Raw genomic sequence first — 22,335 nt, forward strand, 5'->3', positions numbered from 1 at the left:
TACGAGTTACCATGGTTACTCATATCCAACCAGCAAGGAAGCTCTCAGGAATTGATGTGATAATTACAGCTCAGTGCCTCAGAAAAAAATACATACTTCTGTTTATTCACACAAAAGTATGTTGAAAGATAGTACACATATTGGGTATGTAGTGCATAGCATGTGATTTCGGACTCAGCATTGTTTTAAGCATGGAAAGAAGGAAGGAAGGAAGGAAGGAAGGATGAAAAGATGGATGGATGGATGGATGGATGGATGGGTGGATGGATGGATGGATGGATGGGTTACAGCTGATTGCAGGCTGATTCCTTCAACAGGCCACCTTTCCCTGTCAGAGAAGGAGAACAGCACAGTAGTCACAACTAATCCATCTCGTTATAATCAGCACTTCCTCAACACATTTAATGGCTCTCAACCAATCAAAAATCTTTCAATCTAACTTCATTTAGTTATATGAAAAGCATTTGCTGGCATGCAGTATGTTGGTTGGTTTGAGAACTGAACAATGAAAGATTAAAGAGGTAATTTGTCACAGATTTAACAGATTTATCATCAAAGTTTTGTTATCAAAACCTCTTTTATTTAGCACCAAATGACTTTAGCTTGCAGCTGTGCCTATTTTACTTTTACTTTTTTTATTCTTTTGAATTTCACATCATATTTTTGTTGCTTTTAGTTTGATTAATTAAATCATCTTGGTGCCATGACTTTGTACACGTTCAGTACAGCCTGAGAATGCTCTTTCTGTTTTGCATTTTCATTTTATTTAACATTTTAATTTGGGCATCCTGGTGGTTGAGTGGTTTGATTCAGGCAGGGAGCTTTCGTCTCCGTCTGTTTTCCTGTCCAGTCTCTCACCGCCACAAAAACAAACAAACAGAAATACATTTTTGAAATGAGTTTGAATGGAAAAATTGAGCTTTGTTTGACCTATTTAGAGTGTTATTTAGAGTACCAAAACAAAACTCTGCTCAACAACCTGACAGCATTGCATTTTAAAACAAAACTAATTAATTGTTTGATTTATCAGTTGTTTTGACTAGAAAGCCTTATATTGAACGCTGTGATTTATTGCATTTTTCTATTAGACTATAAGCAAATTCAAATTATCCATTCGTTCTTGATTTTTCCCCCCAGTGTTTGCATGTGACTAAAAGCGCTGTTGGTGCTCCAGTACACTGCTGTCATTCATGCAGAGGTCACATTTGCTTTGGTCCCCACAGCAGCCTTAGGGCTCTCCCAGATGGCCGATGACAGATGCCCACAATTGCTGTTGCCCTTGGTGGGATTGCAGTTCCTCCCTCCAGATAAAAAAAAAAGTCCTCAATTCCCCCCATCGTTCCACTTCTCCCATTTGTCATATAGCCCCATTTCAGCTCATAATTTACTTTCCATTATCTGCTGTTGTTACTGGTTTGTCTACCTATTGCTTTTCCCTCGCTTATATATTCAAATTGCTTTAATCTTTTGTCGTTCTGCCTTTAGCTAAACATCTCAAAATCATCCTTTCCTATTTAGATTCTCCTTAAATATAAATCTCTGTCTCTTTTGTGCCTCTGCCCGCTCTCATTTTTTCTTTTATTCACCCTTTAACCAACACATCCCACATTTTGCTTTTGTCTTTTTTGCCTCCTCTCCTCTCCTCTCCTCTCATCTCCTCTCCTCTCCTTTCCTTCTGCACCACTCTTGTCCTTGGCTTGATCCCATGTCCTCTACTCCTTTTTTTATCATGGAGCTGGATGCTTACCAAAGATTTTAGCCACAATGAGGTGTCCACTCTTATATCCTTTATGTCCTGTTACTGGGTACTAAACATGGCAGGGACTCATCTCTTGTTATTCAGGTATACTGTCACATGAGGTACTGCATCATCTGCGTAATCTTTGCAGCGAAAATATAACTGTGGTGGAGGAATGATGCCAAATCTGCACTTCAGTGAAGGGTCTTGCCAGTGTTTTTTCATATTTTTGCCTATTTTCTTTAAAATATATGACAGATATGACAAGATGTTTTTAAAGCATGACAAACAGTTGAAAAAATAGTTGACAATGGATAATTAATTTGAAATTATTCTCTTAATGGTATGAAAATAGGCTTGTAGAGACTTAAAAACTTGAAACACTGTGAATGCTGCATGCTGCTTTTTCTTTCTTGTGACATTGTCATCCAATAATAATGTAGCTTTGACAAAAATATAATGAAACATGATGTTTATTGTGATGAATTACTTGACTGACACAATTTTCAAGCAAATTGATGTTCAGACAATAAGGAAATGAATGGAGACTAATGGCCACTTGGAAGGTGGTGAAACAACAATTCAATAGTCCATAGTTGATTTGCTTTGAAAAATAGTCAGTAATACAAAGTATACAATAATATACTGTACAGTGTTTTGTAATAAATGGGCTAAAATATTAAATTACATGTGTATGAGAAAATATAGTAGTTTTCTGGTAAAACTAGAAACTGTCCAGTACAAATTCTCTGCAGTGTGTGTTTACTTTCTTCACCATGTGACAGTAAATCTCAGCTGTCCGCCTGGCCACATGCTAGACTCTTCGTTTTAAGAGACTCCACCTGGGGGAAGAAGATTACATTTTGTCATTCCTGACTGTGACCTACCTCAGCACTGTTTACTGTTCACAAATTTATGCAAATGTGTCAAGGTTTCTCTGAAAAGAGAAGTACAAGGACAGGGATTTATTCAAAAAAAGGCATGGTCGTTGGATTCCTCCGATTAGAGAAATGTTTAACAGTTTGTGCCAAAATGTGGCCTCTATACCATTCAAGAAAACACTGGTAATATTTAGACAATTTAAAAGATGCAGTTTTGTAATATACTGTATAGTAATATAGTATGGTACTGTATATGATTTTTATTATATGATTATGATTATATCCTCCTAAATCTGATGATACTTAAGCACATATACACTAGTGCACTGGGGTGTCAGTGCATGATGGTCTGTGTAGAGTAGGTGTGTGTGTGCAGGTCTGACCTGCTTGTGTTTCTATAAGCCGGACGTATTCTAATAATTCTTGGTGGTTCAGTGGTTTAGCTGAGTCAGAAACTAGTAGCTGTAAATGAAAAAAAAAACAATAAACAGGTATTGAGAATTGATGGATGGATATTCTGGCTCTTATAGGTTGATCTTGTAACGTTTCTCTGTTGTTGGGAAAACAAACAATTCCTTATTACAGGATATTTTGCCTACACTGCTTTGGTTCATTGTAAGTAAGTAAGTAAAATTTTATTACGTAAGGATAAGGATACTTTTGTACCACTGGGTGCAGCTGATTTTCTGGGTTACTAATTTAATCTAAGGGGTCACGAGACCCCGTAGACATACACGAATGCTACTGGGGCTCAGCAGCATCTTGTTTTGTCTTTATTGTCAAAGACATTCATATGATTTGCTAAATAATCAAGTTTTGAGTCTGAGTCAGCATCACATAAAACATTTTTGCTGCACCAGATTTCTGTTTTTATGGGGGTAACTCCTCACAGATGACAAATCCTGTCTAATATTATTACAGATTTTTTTCCCAATAGCAAATCCTGTAACAAATTATTTTTATGATTGTTGCCATAATAATTATTTTTGTGCACTAAACATCAGATATAACTGGAACTATCCAGAAACCCATCCCATTCCATTCACTCACATCATTCATCAGTATGCACCACGTTCAGTCTTTATTTTGGAGAAAGAAACATTTTTAATAATAAAATAAAATGATGAATAATTACAATTTGACATGCTGACAAACTTAACATGTTTAATCGTTTTAAACTAGGGGGCTGCAATTCATCCAAAAAAATTGAGTTTAAAACGTGTTTTTGGATTCATAGAGAAATTAATTGCTATATTATATATATGTTTGACCTCCTTTGTAAATACAATAAAGTTTTTTACTCATAAACTTGCATTTATAAACATGAAATCTAGCATTAGAATAAAACAATTAGTCATGTACCACTGAGAGCTCAAATTTTTTGTAGTCTTCAAGGATACTAAACCTTACATTTTCCCAGAATAACACTAAATGATCAGCTTTGTTTGAATTGATTATGCACTGAAGACACCATGGTGTTAAAGGCATTTTACTTCCTATTTCTATGAAAACACTTTTGTATCCTGTGATTTTCTCCTTATCAAGGTTGTAGTTACTGTTTTGTTGATGCCAATAGTGATATGTGACTTCTGTATAAGCTACAGTTACTGAGTTGTATATAAGAACATTTCCCCAGTACTAAAATCCCACACCTGAGGCTACATGCATAAACAATACCTACACACAAAAACAATGCAACGCCAACACACATAAACTGGTATTTATAAAAACAGAATGGGCAGGTGTACACGTGTGTTTCTAAAGCAATCTGAGGGTGATGTGACAAAGTTAAATATAAGATGAGAGACATCTTTTAGTAAAATATTGTTTAGGTTGACAACCAGCTGCACTGACTGCATGATTGTTTTTTGCGTTTACAGATTTGTAAAATGCCAATCAAAGGAGAATTTATTAAAGTAACATTGATTAATGTTTAACTTTTGTGTGATTCATTTTTATCATTCTTTTAATTTATATAGGAGTCAACATTTTATTTTGCTGTTAATATTGTTTTTATTTTATCCGTAGTTGTGTCACAAGTTGTAAAGTTGGTTTAGATATGAGAGCTACAAACTAATCATTGATTACATTTCTGAGATATCACTGCCAATTATGGTTTATGGGTCCATTTGATGAATTAATGATATGGATGATATAAAGAGCTGTTGGTGAAACGGTACTTTTTTATTTCCTGTTTCTTTCACTGACTGGCGTACAGACTGGTGGAGAAGGTGAATTGATATTAAAACAGCTGGTGAAGGGTGTGTCTTCATCCATCCATGGCTAATTGTAGTAATTGTGGGAGCAGAAATGATGCTTGTGTACGTGCGCTCAGTTTCACAACCACTGAAATGTATAAAACAGAACCAGCACAGCTTTATTAATCTGACAAAAATAATGCATATTCCTGGCTTTGTGCGTACACACAGTTCTAGTCAAGAAAAAAGAGTTTTATGCGTGTGGCCTCAGGAGTCCTTCACAAATCAAAGCAAAATAAACAAACATGTTAATTTCTTGTGTCGTTTTTATGAGGAAAACGCTTAAACCAATTAATTTGTTTGGTCCCCACTGGATAGGATATATTATTCAGAGAGCTTATTGGATTGGTTTAGTTGCCTGTGTTGTCAAATATAGTATAATACTCATCCAGAGGAGGAAGAAAGCAGGGCTGTCTGGTCCTGTGGAGCGTCCAAATGTATCAGAGAAGGTGACAGCTGATTGGCTGCTCCTCCTCTTATCTGACTGTCTCACCATCTTACTGTGACAAACACTAGATGGACAAACAACTCGGATTACACGGACGCTTATCTAGAGAGGGTTTATGTGTGTGTGTGTGTGTGTGTGTGTGTACGTGTGTGTGTGCGTGCATGTGTATGTATGTTGTCAGATACCAGCGGTCTAATTAAAGAGCTGGCATGTCAGAAACCTGCTCTGCCTCTTTGTTTAACATTGGACCTAATCTCCTGTTACAGAGAGTGGTGTGTGTGTGTGTGTGCATGTGTGTGTGTGCACGCGCGCGCGTGTGTGTGTGTGTGTGTGTGTGTGTTATCTGGTGATTGCTGTGAGGTGTCTACAAGATGGATGCCAAACATGTACAGACATTTGTTGGGAACTCAGCCAAGCTATCTCAGATTGTGTGTGTGTGTGTGTGTGTGTGTGTGTGTGTGTGTGATTGTGCTTTTTTACATGAATGCTACTGGGGCTCAGCAGCATCTTGTTTTGTCTTTATTGTGAAAGACATTCATATGATTTGCTAAATAAACAAGTTTTGAGTCTGAGTCAGCATCACATAAAACATTTTGCTGCACCAAATTCTGTCCAATATTATTTCTAATTTTTTTCCCAGTAGAAAATACTGTAACAAATTATTTTTATGATTGTTGCCATAATAATTATTTTCGTGCACTAAACATCAGATATAACTGGAACTATCCAGAAGCCCATCCCATTCCAGTCACGCACTTCGTTCATTATACTGTCTGTCATCCTTTTTAATTTATGTAGAGACAGTATGTGCCACGTTTAGTGAGATATGGCAGAAATATTTTCTTTATGTTGGAGAAAGAAACATTTTCAATGACAAAATAATAAATAAATAATTAAATTTGACATGCCGTTTGAAGTTCACAGGATGAGTACAGTACGATGCAGCAGTCGTCCTAATTAAATGACCAAATACGCCGCTTGACCCTCTATAACAACACATAGGAGCATTTTTTCTAATCTGGCGCCGCTAATTCTATCAGCAGTAATCAGCAGGACAACATCATTTGTCTGTGCTTTCCAAAACCAAAGAATAATTATGTTTCATGATGTGATATGGTTAAGATCTGGTTAGGTTTATGGAAAGATCATGGTTTGGGTTAAAATGATCACTTTATAATGAAATCTAGCCATTAGCTTAAAACAACTTGTCATGTACTGAGAGTTCAAATCTTTTGTTGTCTTGCAGGATAGCAAATAGTGAATTTTCCAAGAATAACACAAAACCTTTGTTTGAATTGATTATACACTGAAGATATTGTGATGTAAGAGGCATTTTATGTCCCATATCTGTAAAAACACCTGTGTATCCTGTGATTTTCTCCTTATCAAGGTTACAGTTATGGTTATGGTCCGGTTAGCTTGAGGGAAAGATCATTAGGGTTAAAATGATCACTTTTTTAAGGTAGGAGAAACATGTGCTGTGGTTTAAAGTTACTACTTAAAGTTAGGCGACCTTTGTCGTCATGGCTATAAAAATAACCACAGGGTTAAGGTTAGGGGAACGACTCACGGTTGGAGATGTGACACTTGCAGTTGGAGACGGGAAGCGGACAGCAGTCTTCTCTGGCAAAGTCCACTGTTGCGTTAATGCCTCCATCATCTCCTGCTCTGAAAGCGTAAATTTGTCGACATACGTCATCTCCACTGCGCCGCTGCTCCGGGTCACAATTACTACAGCTGCTAGATGAAATCTGTCACTCAAACATAACTATATATCATTTTTGGGCCTCTTGAATGCATCCTTGTTCTAGTTTAATTATTTTACTCTTCCATTCACAGAGTTGCCTTTTTAAAAAAAGTATGTGTCACCACCTTCACGTTACCTACAACCACACGCATGGACACAGCATTATTGCCCCGTGTTTCCAGTACCAGTGGAGACCAAGGGAAATAGAGACTAAAAATATGCACCCTGTTAACAGCTCCCACTCACTTACCTAACAGAGTGAATCACTGCATTATATGAGTGGAACATTTGCAAATGACCTAGTCATAGAGATCTGACACACAAAGGGCCACTCATGCTGCGGGATTATGTATACCAACACAGTTGTGTCTATACCGTATGTACAGTGTGTATATTGTCTGTGTGTGTGTGTGTTGCTCTGAGGGTTGCGGTGTGTGTTTTTGAATGTCAATGTGTCTCAGTTGTGTGCATTTATACTTCCTTGAGCCCTCCAAGTGAATTAAGAAGGGATCTCTTAGTGGTCAGTATGGACAGGAGGAATAATTACAGCTAGAAAAATGTGACAGTGTTCGTTTGGGCACCTGACTATTGTTTTAGGACAGACTTGAAAAATTGTGAACCTATCCTTTATTTTTCTCTGTAACAGTCTTGTGCTTTGCAAGCCTGCCATCCACCTCTACCACCTCCCTACGACTTGTGTGCAGTACATAAACGTACCACTACTTTATAATGTGAAAGAAGAAACCTGTGGTGAGCAACCATGAAAATTGCACAGTGCACCACAACTGAGAGAGTATTATTCTATAATCTAGTTCATCCAGGTTTCAGCGCAGTGATCAATACACACTGTAGAGTTCACTCACCTCAAGCTCTCTCTGCAGATTCACAGTCTGTGTTTCTTTATCTACCATTCACTTAAATTTGGCTTTGTCAATTTCTTTGCCTTTTCTGTACAAATCACAGCATAATTGCGCTGCAATTTGTGTGGAAAAAAGTTCACATTCATGTTCACACAGGATGTGCAGGGTTGCCTAGCAACACAACCCTAATTGTAGTCCACCTGTTGTTCTGTATTTATGTTCAATATCCATTCAGACTGTCAAGACTCAAAAGATCTGTGAATGTTGGTGATATAAGTTATGTGTGGGGTGTCAGCTGTGGATATAATGATCATCTGAAATTTCAGCACTCATCACTCAGTAAATATATCCTATGTAGTGATTACTAGAAGCAACAAGATTATTACTCATATTCCTCCGCTGTCCAGTTTGTCCACGTGAGGCCGAGCGCATCATCTGCTGTCGTCTGTTGCCGACGTAATGGAACAGTAATGACAGCTGTTGCGGAGAAGGGAACTCATCTCGGCCCGAGTGTCTGGAACAATGCCATTTTTAAAAGTGCATATGCCTTTGTCAAAACATCTCAATGCTTTGCATAGAAGTGCTGAAGACTTGAAGACCTTGGTCCGCCGCTTAACACAGCTGGATTAGACCTGCCCATTCCAGGAAAACTTCTTAGATGGCAGAACTGAAAGAGCTGCAAAAGTTCACAGGTCTGGGTGGATTAAGAGCCCGGAGGGGTGTTGGATTTGTTCTGTCTTCATTCTGAAAGGCCAGTCTAAACAGAGGACTTGTTTCTCTGAAATGTATTCCTAGGCCACCTTGTACTTGTGTGATTATCATGCATTCAACAGGCTTCAATTGCATTCAATTGTATGTATAGAGACAGACGGACAGAGTGTACAGTTAAGGAATAAAAAAACTTAACATAATGATATGGTCTTTATAGTTTAATAGATGTACTCTTGAAGGGAAGTGCAGCTATATATAGAGGAGTCTTGTGCTGTACAATTCCCTGTTGAGAGATACAGGACAATTATCCAGACGTTGACAAGTGATTTGATCGTATAATCAATGCTATTTAAAAATGTTCTTTTCTTTACAAAACTGAAACTGTAAACCTACAACTAACTGGGGCTACAAGTAACGATTATCTTCATTATTGATTAATCTGCTGATTATTTTCATTATTGATCATTTAGTCTTTGGAATGTTAAATAATAGTGAGAAAATGGCATTCACAGTTTCTGGCCACAATAATGTCTTAAATTTTCTTCTTTTGTCTGACTAAGAGTCTGAAATATTGAAGTATTCAATTTACTATCAAATATGACAAAGAAAGACAGAAAATCATCACATTTAAGAAGCTGGAACCATCAAATGTCTGACATTTTTGCTTGAAAAATTAATGAAACAATTAATTGATTATCAAAACAGTTGCCAATTAATTTTCTGTTGATCGACTAATCCATTAATTCAACAAGTCCTCCAAATTAGACAACCACATAGGTCATTTGTATCATGCACTCCAGAATGACCCATAGGACTGTTTTCTAATTAGGCGCCTCTATCGGCAGTAATCCAAAGGACAACATGTCTGTGCTTTCCAAAACCATAACTAATCACTGTTTAAAAATAATGATGTTTTATGATGTGACAACACTTTGGTTAAGGTCTGGTTAGGTTTAGGCACAAAAACTACTTGGTTAGAGTCAGGAAAGATCATGGTTTAGGTTAAAATGATCACTTGAAACATGGGATCTAACATTAGGATCTATCCATCCACCCAACCCCCCACCTCCAAATATAGAAATTTGTCAGCTTATATAGACGTCTGCAGGTCATAATTAATACAGCTGCTAGATGGCATCTGTCATTCAAACGTAACTATAGGTCGTTTTTGGCGTTGTTCCTGGGAGGACAGGCTCAATTAATTGTCTAATCATTGCAGCTCTAGTGGGTTATACGGAATAACTCTTTTACCCTTCACAGCAGCACAGCTTTTCTTGCAGCAGCCCTCCCATTGTTAAAGCTCAGTGATAAACAAGTTTGCCCCCGGTGTTAAACCACAGCACATGAAGACAGGCAGCACATCATACAGATGGGGAAAGCAGCTTAGGGGACACAGACTGAACAGGTGCCAGTTTAATAGCTGCCTGTCAGCTCAGTACCCCACCTGGCTGGACTGTGTATGACTGCTGCTGCTCTATCTAACATCCCACATTTCCCTATTAGCATTAAAAAGACCTTCATGGATGCATTGTTAGGCAGTAGCAGTAAAGCTGATGTATATAAGCTGTAGCTGAAAGGACAGGATAACATCTTTAAAAGCATAAAGCTGGTTGATTTTCTATATTTTTTCATTGTCAACAAAACTCATGTGCAACAATGAACTCATCCTACTTTTAATTATGTGTGCCCAAAGCCTGATATATCATATTCCTCTGTGCCGTAGACCTCAGGACTGCCGTAGTCACCCAGTGCAACAGTGTGGTTCATTGATGTGTTTTTAATAGTTTTTGGACAACAACGGAGGTCCACAGTGCAGAGGAATAAGATATATCAGGCTTTGGATACACAGCCAATACTTCTAAGTAGGATGAGTTCATTGTTGGTTCGGCTCAACACATGAAACTCATTGAAAGGAAGAAAAATATAGAAAGTTGTCTTTGAGTACTAACTTCCAGTTTTTATTTCAGGCTAAAATTCATACTGACTGGGATAACTAAAACCTCCAGCATCACACATAGGACAGACAAAAAGCTACAACAATGAACAATGAACAAAAGGACAATCTTGAAATAATATTTACGACTGGCTTCCTCTTCCTCTGACACTGTAGCTGTTAATTTGATTTACTCCACACTGAGGCGTAACGTCGTCCTTTGACTCTCTAACACAGAATAAGTTCAGTCTGGGACCATATGTATGTCACAGGGCAAAATGAGTGATTGCTCCTTTATACAGGCACCCACGTGGAGAACATTACACTGTAGAGACAAGTGAGTCCCTTGATAGAGTAGTTTATGAAGCTGACAAGTCATTTCCATGCAGCTGTCTTAGGCTATAAAACAGAGATGTTGAGCATGCTGTTGGCTGGGAAAGTTTAGTGGAGTGTTGAATGAAGAGATGAAACTTACAAGCAGGTGAACTGTTTTTTTATATCTTCTATTGTCAACAGGAGTTATCTTGATTGTGGTGACAAACATGATTAATTAGAATTATTTTACAAGTTGCATATGCAGGTTTGATGGTGGGGGTTTTTTGTGCTCAAGTGGAGAAGTCAGGTCAAGGGAATATGTTTACTTGTAATGAGACATTTGCTAAGTTTACATGCACGATGGAAACCAAGTTACTGGGAAAAATCTATGCATCTACTGTAGGCTACACATGCTGAAAAAAACAGATTACTCTTGACGCTTGGTAAAGATAGTATATTTTAGGTGTAGTAAATTAAAAAAAAACAAGTACAGTACCTCTTCAGGACCAAAAAGTGATACTCAAAGAAAATGGGTGTTTATATAAATTTATATATCGAAATGGATTGAAACACTGTCTATTTGAATAAAAAATTGTGGCTTTGGAGTAAGTCTTCGGGCGTTACTCTTTTCCTTTTGGGGCTGTTAATCGTTGTTGTTTAATAGCTTTGTGATGTGCGTATAATTGTGTTGTTTTATTATTCCACGGGACAGTTCAGGATTCTAAAAATCAGTATGATTGAGTGCGATTTCTTCAACTATATTTAATAGAGCAGGACTGATATATCACAATTGTAGCTTTTCAAACTGTAGATAAATACCAATAACATCCCACTCAGTACATATATTGGTCACAATAACTGAATATAACCAAATTTGAGGAATCCTTATCGATGTATGTTTGTTTACTGGCCGACATATTGTTATCATTTTTTTAAAAATTCTTAGATATCGATATCAAACATGCAATGGTTATAATAGTATTTATACAATAAGAACAGGAAATGACTTATTGATTGTTAACCAATTAGAAAGAGATCCTCATGATGCTTTCTGTATCTGGTGAAGCAAACACACACACACACACGCTTCCTTGTAAAGTATCTTGTGTCTTGCTGCTGTGTGTATGATTTCAGCTGTATGAGGGACATCATATCATGTCATATGCTGCCACTTCTTCCTGGAATAATGTACAGAAGGACCTGAAATTGTCAGAGCTCATTACTATGAGGGAATTCAAATCAATTTTAAAGGATCAAGAAAACAGTGCTCTTGGTAAATGTGATTGCTCCTAAATTTTATTGAAATCGTTTTAGAAAATTGTAACTGTTTATGTATCCTAACTGGATTTTTGTCCTTGACCTTGTTTTGCATATTAACTGGATATTGTGTTCACTCGTTTGTATTGTGTGACAGTAATTTATCTGTTTGTATTGTTTGCGTTTATTGTTGTAACGATGTTTATGCTGCCACGTCACTCTTAAAAAAGAGATTTGAATCTCAATGCCTCGTTAAATAAAAGGATATATATAGAAACAGAGAGAGACATAAAGCCGCCTTTACGACCTGTGCTTTATATTCTTGGCTTTGATGTGGTCTTTTCTCATCCTGGACCGACAGCCAGACAGGCTGATGAGTGCTGGTATTTAAAGAGCTGCTGGGGCCAGATAGCTTCACTACCAAAAGGACAGCACAGCAGATACTGTGTTCACAGATACAGATACTGAGTTTCTGATGCTTGAGCACCACTCAGAGCTCTCTGTATCATGAAACTGTCCAAGAAACAAAACAGCTCCATGAGTCAGAGAAATCTTAGACGGGATATTTTTGACTGAAGGATATATGGACTGAGCTAATGTCTCCTGCATGGATATTAATGCCAGTAAGTAACTTGTACCACTTTACTGCATGTCAGAAACACTGCGCTATCCCTTTAACAAGATGCTCTACAGACTATTTCCAATTAACTTGTAATATTGTTGTATGGCAGCACAAAACAGTACACTGATATGTGGATTTTTCTGCATCTTTTGCATGTACAATAAGTGTTGCATGTAGTATTTATAGCATCAATCCCTCTGCTCATTTGTTCATTATCACACTCAATTAAGTCCTGTTTTCTTTCTTTATTGGGTCAGTGCAGTAATTTGTCCTTTGTCTTGTCCTTGTTTGTTGTTTGTTTGTTTTTCCCTCATTTAGTCATCCTAAATGTTATGTTTGATTTTCATTTTATGTCTTTTATGCTGCTCAGTTGTGTTTTAAATATTTTGTTTTCTCCTGTTCTTTAAAAGATTAGAAGGTCTCACCTACTGTTAACACCTAGAATATCTTTAAAGTGAACATTAGAGCTGTAACAATTAATCGCCAGCTATTTTGATAACCAATCAATTGATTTGAGACATTTTTTAATTATTTTTTTTAATCTTGTTCCAACTTATTAAATGAGAATTTAGTCACCTATGATAGTAAATTAATATGTTTGAGTTGTGGACTGTTGGTCGGAACAAAACAAGACATTTGAGGTTGGGCTTTGGTAAATTCACAATTTTATCACATTTTATACAACAAGTGACTAATCGACTAATCAATAAAATAATTGACAGAAGTTAACAATTCAAAAATGACACCTCCCGTCTACTGTTTAAATCCTCTGTAACAATAGTTGGAATGACGCATCAAATAAGATGTGAGAATCAAATAACACAAATGACTGAACATTAATCCTGTTCTAATTAATGTAAGTTACAGGATGTTACTGTCATGTCAGAGTAAATTTCAATGTAACTACACTTTATACTGTTCAGCTGTTTACCTGTACAGTGGTTGAAGTTGGAGATAATGGTGTTAGTGTTGGTGTTGGACACAAAGTACAAATTAATCCTCATACTTAGTTTGAAATTATGCTTTTTCATGTTAAATTGGTCAATTGGTGAAGTGTCCCTTTTCTTTGATTCAAGTTAAATAATGTTAACTGCTCATATGCAGTGTTGTTTTGGTTAATGGTCCTCTTCCATGTTAATAAGACTACTCAGTTTATTCTGACAAAAATAATTGTGTTTCCTAGTGTTTGCAGAGCACAATGCGATCACATATTAAATGCTCGCAATTTTACCTTTTTTGTTTATTAAATACAATAAAACGCATCATGTCCAGTCTGGCTCTACAGTTTTGCACCAGTATACCATCCAGTGCATTATAGATCCAAATAGGCCATTATGAAGGATGTTATGTAAAGCTAAATATGTCATTACATCCTATAGGGATCAACGACAACACTGGCAAAAACGAAAAATCAATATATTGCGATGTTAAAATATCTGCAATAACTTTGTGAGGCGATTTCACTCTAACTCACATCTAAATGCACCTTCAGCTGCAGGTTCCAGGTGACTCAGCTCACTGTGTATATAGCATCAGTTTCTCATTGTGTTTGTAGCCATTTGGTCTTTAGCAGAGGACTGGACTGTTTCCAGCTGCTCCCTCAGGTGCCAGACTGGCAGAGGAGCCCTGACTGTAAGTGCCAGCAGAAACCCACCAGCAGCTGCTGGCCAACAGGCAACCTGTTAAAAGCTGTTTTGTAATGAGACTGTCAGGTGCCAACTTCCGCTGACCACATACAGATGAGTGAGAGGAGCAGCTTGGGTGGTTCTAGTGAGGATGATGAGTTATACTTCGATGAGTGGCAGCAATTTACAGTATGAATTAGGAAAGGGCATCCCCACCTGAACTGTGCTTGTCTTGCTATAAAAAGAGTGCCAGGACTCAAAACCAGCACCCATGCAGGCTGTGCAGGGTTAATGGGAAAAGGGTGTTTAGGCTGGTTTGGTTATATACTGCAGTGTACAGCTGCCAACATGAAAAGATTCTTTTCATATTATAGCATGTTCTTTTTATAAATTTACATGTTATAACAAGAAAAGTTTGGTTTTTTGAGATACGTTCACTTTGTGAAATAACAAGAAAGTTTTGCAATATGACAAGATAAGTGATATGTTGTTCATACAAGAAACATTTCTTCTTAAAAACAGAATAATTTAGTATAATAATTATGAGAAAAGTACGCCATTATAACATGAAATCATCTTGTCACGTGAAAAGGATCTAATAATAACATAACAAGGATCGTGTTAAAATGTTTCTTGTCTCGTTCTGACAGTAAACTGAGCAAATTGTTTTTTGTCGTCATGGCAGCAACACGCTGCTGTACATACAGTATATGACCAACTAGTGGGCCTTTTTAAGAGACGATCATTGCTTATTTATATTTTATACAAGTATGTCACAATTAAAAATAAATTGTTGACGTGAAAGCAAAGATACTAGTCACATTAATGCAGTTACTGGTGTAGTATGTACATCACTAATTCTTATTCATCAGAAACGCCATCTGGGACCATTTTCTCTTAACTAAAGAAAAAAAAACGACATGTCTATATATTACAAAGCCACATACAACACAGGATCTGACACACTTATGTCTACATTTCAACATATAAGCTAATAAATTACAGATATACGTGCTGGCATTTCAACACCTTCGTGGTTTGATTCAGGTTCTTCCTTGAGCAGAGACTAAAAACAATCCAATAGTTTTTCATTTGTTCTTTTCATTGTTCTGTTATATTTTTTGTAAATGTGTTTATATTTACAGGCTGCAATATAGTTTCCTTACCTACTTTGACAAAATAATTTTAATGCAACAGTGACATACCAGCTTTTTCCTGAGCTTTCAACTGCATCTCACTGTCTGCGTCAGTAAATGGTCTGTAAGTCGCCTAAGTTGTCATGGAGATGGCTCAGTTACCATCATATGACCCAAGTATGGAAGATCAATAAAACGGAGCAGGACAACAAAGTTAACTCCATTTACTGACTAAGACCATGAGATGTGGCTGAAAGTTCCAGATAAAAGCTAGTAAGTTGGCCGTGAATGAAGGAGTTAAGATTGTTTTGTTTTTTTACCTTGGGAACTACTGTTCTTTGACATTGTAGCAGAAATTCTGAATCCTAATGTTTTTGGCCTAAATCATGGCCAAACTTTAAGATAATGAGTTGTTTATTTGTTTATTCATGAGCACAGTGCACATTAATCAACTATGTGGTTTTAAAACATCAATGTAAATATTCAGTGGTTACTTCAACAGCTGATTGGCAGCAGTTTTGACACACAACTAAAAAAGAGACAAAACTGATCAAACATTTACGTCACAACAATGTACAGCTCAGCTTTAGAAGATTAGTAAACTGACTTCTGGTGGTTTCACCATTCATTAGATCCATAAATAGCCGAGCCTCGTCAATACAGAAGTCTTTAAAGTGAGTTAGACGGCCCACACTCGTCTGACGGACCCTGTCTGTTGTCTACACATCAATACTGTTCTGTGATGACAGACCATTTATGGAGAAAAGATTTTGGAGGCGAGAGCAAAGTCTGAGTCTCATATCCAGCAGCTGTCTAACAAAATCGAGACACATATTGTACCTCGGATGACCGGAGAACAGCATCATCTGTTCTGACACTTCAAAAGATGACATGTGTGTCTGCATTCACAAACAGTGATACACAGTGATACAATAAGTAACCAAAAAAAAAAAGGTTGCCAAAAATATAGATACTGGCTCAGTTCAAGTAGTACTTTAATGTATTGTCAATTACAACAACTTCATGGTCAATCAATTGTTTGCCATTTATTGAGCATAAATGTTAGTTTTTGTTTCAGCCTTTGTGTGAAGATTTGATGTTTTTCTCTGCTTCATGTCATTGTTCAGTCATTCTGGACTGTTGGATGGACAAAAAAGCAATTTGAAGACATCGAGTTGGGCTCTGGGCAGCAGCAGACTTAAAATCTGTGACCTGAATTACAGGGAATATACCACTGAAATACTTAAAATACTTAAAAGACTTTTATGGTGTTTAATTATAATCAATTAATAAATAGATACAGTCAAGTCCAAAAGTCAACTAACAATTAAATAGACAACTAACAATTATTTTCATTATTGATTTAATCTACTCATTATTTTCTTGATTAATTTCCCAGAATCAAAGATGACGTCTTAAAATGTCTTGTTTTGTGTGACCAAAAGTCTAAAACCTAAAGATACTCAGTTTACTATCATGTATGACAAAGAAAAGCATTCAATCACCACATCTGTGAAGCTGAAACCAGCAAATATTTGGTATTTTTGCTTAAAAAATAACTTATCAAAATAGTTTTAATATCTGTTGATCAACTAATCTATTAATTGACTAGTTGTTGCAGCTCCAAAAAACGATATAAATCTCAGTTAAAATAATAATAAAAAGATTTTTAAAATTCCTGCCATTAAAGAATGAATTGATAAAAGATTAATTATTAATTAACCAGAAGTCCCGCCCACAGAGCAGCAGCAGGAGATCTGATTGGCCGGCTCTGTTTTGGCAGGAGTCTGGTCCTGCAAACATGTTTGTCACCAACATCCCATTGATCTGAATGATGATATAAGTACTTCTCCCTTACCCCTCCATTTTGCATTTATGCACATACCTTGTATACCTTCTATTTTTTCGTTATTGCACATTTTTACACCGCACAGTCAGTAAAAAGTCAGTATTTAGTAGGGATTTTATATTGCAGCCTTGTATTGACACTTTCATCTGCAGAGTGGGTTGATTTTTCCTTATAATTAAGTGTTCTTGTTATTTTTCACAGTTGCCTGTCAAACGTACATTAAATGCATATTTTATTGTGAGAAAAAATGAGGGCTTCATAACAACCCTGCCAGAGACCACATTGTATTTGTGTGCTGTACATGTTAAACATCTCTGGGTCAAACTCCAGAGCTGCTTTTATGTCCCAGTCAGACATTTTATAGACTTACTGTTATGATAAATTGATTAATGGGAAAGGTGATTGACAGATTAAACAATAGTGAAAATAATGGGTAGCTGCAGCCCTATATTCTGTTAGATGTTTGACATGTCTGGTTGTGTTGAAATAACCATTATTCCATCACCATCTTTCTATTGCAGCAGTTACTCGTGTCCCCGCTGCCAGACGGCAGTAAAACATCATTCAAATAATCTTGGTGATGGGCTGCAGCTTTGAAGTCTCTGTTGCTGGTCGGAGGCTGATGAATTCCAGTGAACACATTTCCATTCCGCTTTCATCTTTCCACCAGCCAAATTGAATTTTTTTTAACATCAAAGATTTTTTTTTTTTTTTCAAATAATGGTTTCAGCACCAAACAAACCAAAACAAAGAATTCGGTTAGACTTTGGGTGACATTTTCACATTCACAGCAGAGCTCGTGTTTAAGCTGCAGCTTGATTTATGCTGTCAGGGTGCCATAATCGCTCAGCCATTACAGGTATCTGGCTGTGTGCTCTCACAAAGAAACACGTCGCTTTGTGTACCCTGGGAATCTTTTATTATGTGATAAATGGAGAGAAGCTGGAACAAGATACTTATCTACTGACTGTACACGACTCTGTTGTATTGCTGTGATGTGTGCCAGAGATAGGCCAGTCTTTTCAGCTAATGGATGTCTAATTCCAGCCCATTAATGGGACGTCAACGATTTTAAACACGTTCGTTTGAATGTATTGAAATTTGTACATGCCGACACTGAATACTGTGGTCAAAGGATGTACTACTAGATAAATCCAAGTGATAAGTATCCTTTGTATTCCTATTAAATGTCTCTTTGATTTCATTTCAGTGAACAATCAAGCTCTATAATGGTGGTGCACATAAAATTGCAGTTTGAATCACACTATAGAAAAACACCAATACTACTCTGCTCTGGAGTCATGCTGCTCTGTTGCCCCCCTGTGGAGGCTTCAACAACATACCTCACATTCTGGGTGAAACGTCTTTCATGGGCACTACACTGCTCACCAGTTCTGATTAATAATGATCTAAATGACCTTTTTCTTTCTCTAGATATGAAGCGTCCCAAGAGCCCCGACTGGCTGGACACCAGCCTTCCCCCCAAGAGTCAAGAGGAACAGGAGGGGGAGGAAGAGGACGACAACGAAGAGGAGAGGAGGGTGGTGGCAGGACACAGGGCCAAACGGGAGCGCCGTCAAGCTAGTGGCAGTGCCACTATGTGCCAGGTGTGCAGCATTCAGCTGAACTCGAGCGCCCAGGCACTGATCCACTACAGGGGCAAGACCCACCAGAGGAGGCTACGCCGACTGGCAAAGGCTGTCAACACAGGTAGGGACACATCGACTTCACTTTTGCAATAATTATTTAGTTCACTAGTGTAAAAAGATCAGTTAAATGTGGATTTACTGTAGATTATTAGTCATTTTGAGAATTATTATTATTAAGCTATTATAAGGTATAGTCAACATACAGATAGACCTTAAATACAGTTGCTGATTTGATTGATTTTACTGAAAATGTCACTGACTAGCTTTTTTTTCCAGAGCTGTCAGTCATATCATACAGTCTTAATGAATGGATGGAGCTATGTCAGTTTTAATCGAGACAGATTTGTTAGTACCTCTCATGATTTCATCCATAGTGCTTTGGTAATGAAGACCATGCAATATGATTAACAACTCTGAGAAAAGCTAGTAAGTAGACCTGGAGCTGGGAGTGAATTGTGAAACTATGTCCAAGGTGAAGAATGAACTTTCATGCTTAACTCTAGGGTAATTTTTCAGGCTGTAGATTATAATTGTTAAATCATGTGCTACAAAAGTGAGTAATATTAAGATGAATTCGACATTAGAACGTGTGTCAGCTTCAGCAAAACTTTCAAGACAAATTAAGACAAATTACTAGGATTCCCTGTATGAGTTGACCTTTTCCTCAGCAGAGATTCGACTTGTCGTAGCAGGAAAAGCACAGGTGTGACTCATAACATTAATGATGGCTGCATTCCATTTCAATGTCCCAGTGAGCCAGCACGCACACACCAGGGCCCTTTAACTGGAACACCTAAATGGGACAGAACCATCATTTATGTTATTAAATACACTCGTGCTCTTCATCTAACGTCAAGTCAAAATGTCTACTGCCGCATCAGTCTCAAACACTGCAAAACTAGGTATTAAAGCAGCCATGAATTGTGACAATGTAATACTTAGTATGATAGAGGATGATAGAGGAACAACACGTAGACCTTTGAAAACATTGATTCATAATAACTTTATATTTGCGAGACAACACTTCAAACTACAGTCTCAAACTGGCCACAGTTTAATCAACAACTCTTCCAGTCTGAAGCAAAACTGAATATTATGAACTTCCCCAAATTGATATTTACTGCAGGGCTTTTGTATTATCAGTGGTGCTGTTATTTTATCCTTCCCTTGTATTTTAATCATTTTCTCCTTTATAGAAGATCTGTATACAAGCGGCAGAAACAGATGCTTAGTTGCTTTGTTTATGAGTCTGAGGCCTCTTGGTGGCAGATTTTGATTTCAAGAACACTTGCCCAGTATCTGCTAACAGTGTAAGTGTTACTACATGTCACAGAGCAGGTAATGGGTCTGGCCTCTACACTGTAATGGGTTTTTCTGCTGCATTATAGTCAGAGAATTTTAAATCCAGCTGCCAAATAAAGGAAAAATATATGGAGTATGGAGGCATAAAAAGCTGTCAGAAAAGTTTTGTTGCTCCTCGACATCGATTCTGCAAGTTCTGCAAATTCAGGCTTTCTAGGAGAGGTGTTTTGGTAAAAAAAGAAAGTTAGATAATGGACTGAGAAAACCAAGAACACACTTTGAAAATGTAAATACCTTATTGAGTTAGTTGTTTATTTATTTTGACTCATAGTGTTGTCTCTGTCCGGCTCTTGTAAACATTCACATCTGCAAAACACGAGGAGGTGTTGCACATTCAGTATATATTTACTATTCCAGAAGAGCTCATCGCCATTTCCAAGCATTTTCTGCACACCTGTTTTGACGAGGGGCCATTCATCACCTTCAATCATCGCCACCTGTGTCACTCTGCCCCGCTGACCAGCTTGATCAATCAGCACTCAGACAAAAAAAAAAAAAAAAACCTGTAATGAGCAACTGGCCAGTAAGATGGCACTTTTAATGCTGATTTATGAGACTGTCTCTCTCTGTAGGCTTACCACACATATTCAGCTGCTCCAGTCTAACACAGTGTATGAAATTAAATTAATACTTTATCCATTGTTTAACTTCTGCCTTGTTTCAACCTCATTCTGTTATCATCAGAATGTTATTGACTTTTTCTGTGTCAGATAATAGCTTTTGAAGATCATCATTCATACTTAAAAGTGTAGGACTGATCCAGTACGAAGGGAGACAAAGTGGTGACTTCTAGCAACAACTTTTAGTTCCTGACTCATTGAAATCAGGGGTTTTGATGTGCTCCAGTATTTATGCAAATCTGGGTCAATGTCCAACTGTCCAGCTTTCTGGTGCGGAAACAGACACCTCTGTGCATGTCATCTCTCCTGGTGAAACTTTCTGGTAGCTGGCAGGTGAAAATCAGCGACTGGTGACTCCATATGGAAGGAGACACGCGGCTGTCCGCAACCTCCGCGGGCCAACAGAGGGAGTTAGCAGAGCAAGGACAATCGGGTCATGCCAAACTGGGTGAAAACATGAGACAACAAAAACCAAAAAAGTGAATACAGATACTGCCTGAGGTGAAAGTGTCCGGTGCATGTCTGTGTTCTAAAAACAACGAGAAGTCGGCTACTGATTTGATTTTCAGAGTCATAACTCTGAAAATCTGAACACACAGACATGATAAACATATTTTTAGCTTCAGTGTGACTTACACTTCCCGAGGATATTATTGTCATCTATCATCTACTTAATTAACATCCATAAATCCATTTAGAAATCATAATAAAAAACATGCTCCTTATAGCTCCAGAACTTGCCTGAAAATCATCACATTTTTAAGTTTTCGTCAGTATCAAAGTAATCCAGTGACAGATGTTTGTATATCCATGAGTACATTGTGAACAGGAACTGCTAAAAGCTCATTTGGAATACTTTTAATAGTGCCAATTTGCAGAATAGCAGAAAGAAGAGAGTACTTACTCAGCAGGCATGTCTGCAGCCTGCTGCTATACGTGCGGTTTATGTGTTGTATATTCATCAGGCAATCACGACTGATGCCAAATGTTAGCATGCTAAAATATTACCCACAACTAGATAGAGTTTGTATCTACCCACAATCCAGAGGGGTGAACTGTAGTTTTTCTGCATGACGTCACCATGTGGACAGTGTGGTGCTCTGGAGTGGCTTCCTTTTGTGATGCTAAAACTTGAAGCAATTCATTGATCTTATACCATTAAAACACGATGGTGATAAAGTCGACATGCAAGGTTAAACACACTGACAAACCACATCCTTTAAGCTTCCCTGTTGCACAATGAACTCTTCCTGTTTGACCACTGATCAGTTGGATTTACTTGAACAAATTAAACACAAATTAACTTCACTTGTCTGTTTGTAAG

The 22,335-nt window shown here is 37.4% G+C and overlaps 1 protein-coding gene across 3 annotated transcripts in view; it reads left to right on the forward strand.

The window, feature by feature from the left end:
- The window catches only part of LOC137172174 (zinc finger protein 385C-like), a 78,219-nt gene that overhangs the window by 17,025 nt on the left and 38,859 nt on the right, over positions 1 to 22,335 (forward strand). For 2 of the 3 annotated variants that reach the window (XM_067576464.1, XM_067576462.1), the window contains exon 2: positions 18,815 to 19,090. In XM_067576464.1, the coding sequence (XP_067432565.1) occupies positions 18,815 to 19,090 (276 nt within the window). Of the gene's footprint in view, positions 1 to 12,583; positions 12,772 to 18,814; positions 19,091 to 22,335 lie in introns of those variants that run through there. The other variant, XM_067576463.1, reaches the window with a different exon arrangement.

This window comes from Thunnus thynnus, chromosome 20 (assembly GCF_963924715.1).
Source record: "Thunnus thynnus chromosome 20, fThuThy2.1, whole genome shotgun sequence".
NCBI classification, from domain to species: domain Eukaryota; kingdom Metazoa; phylum Chordata; class Actinopteri; order Scombriformes; family Scombridae; genus Thunnus; species Thunnus thynnus.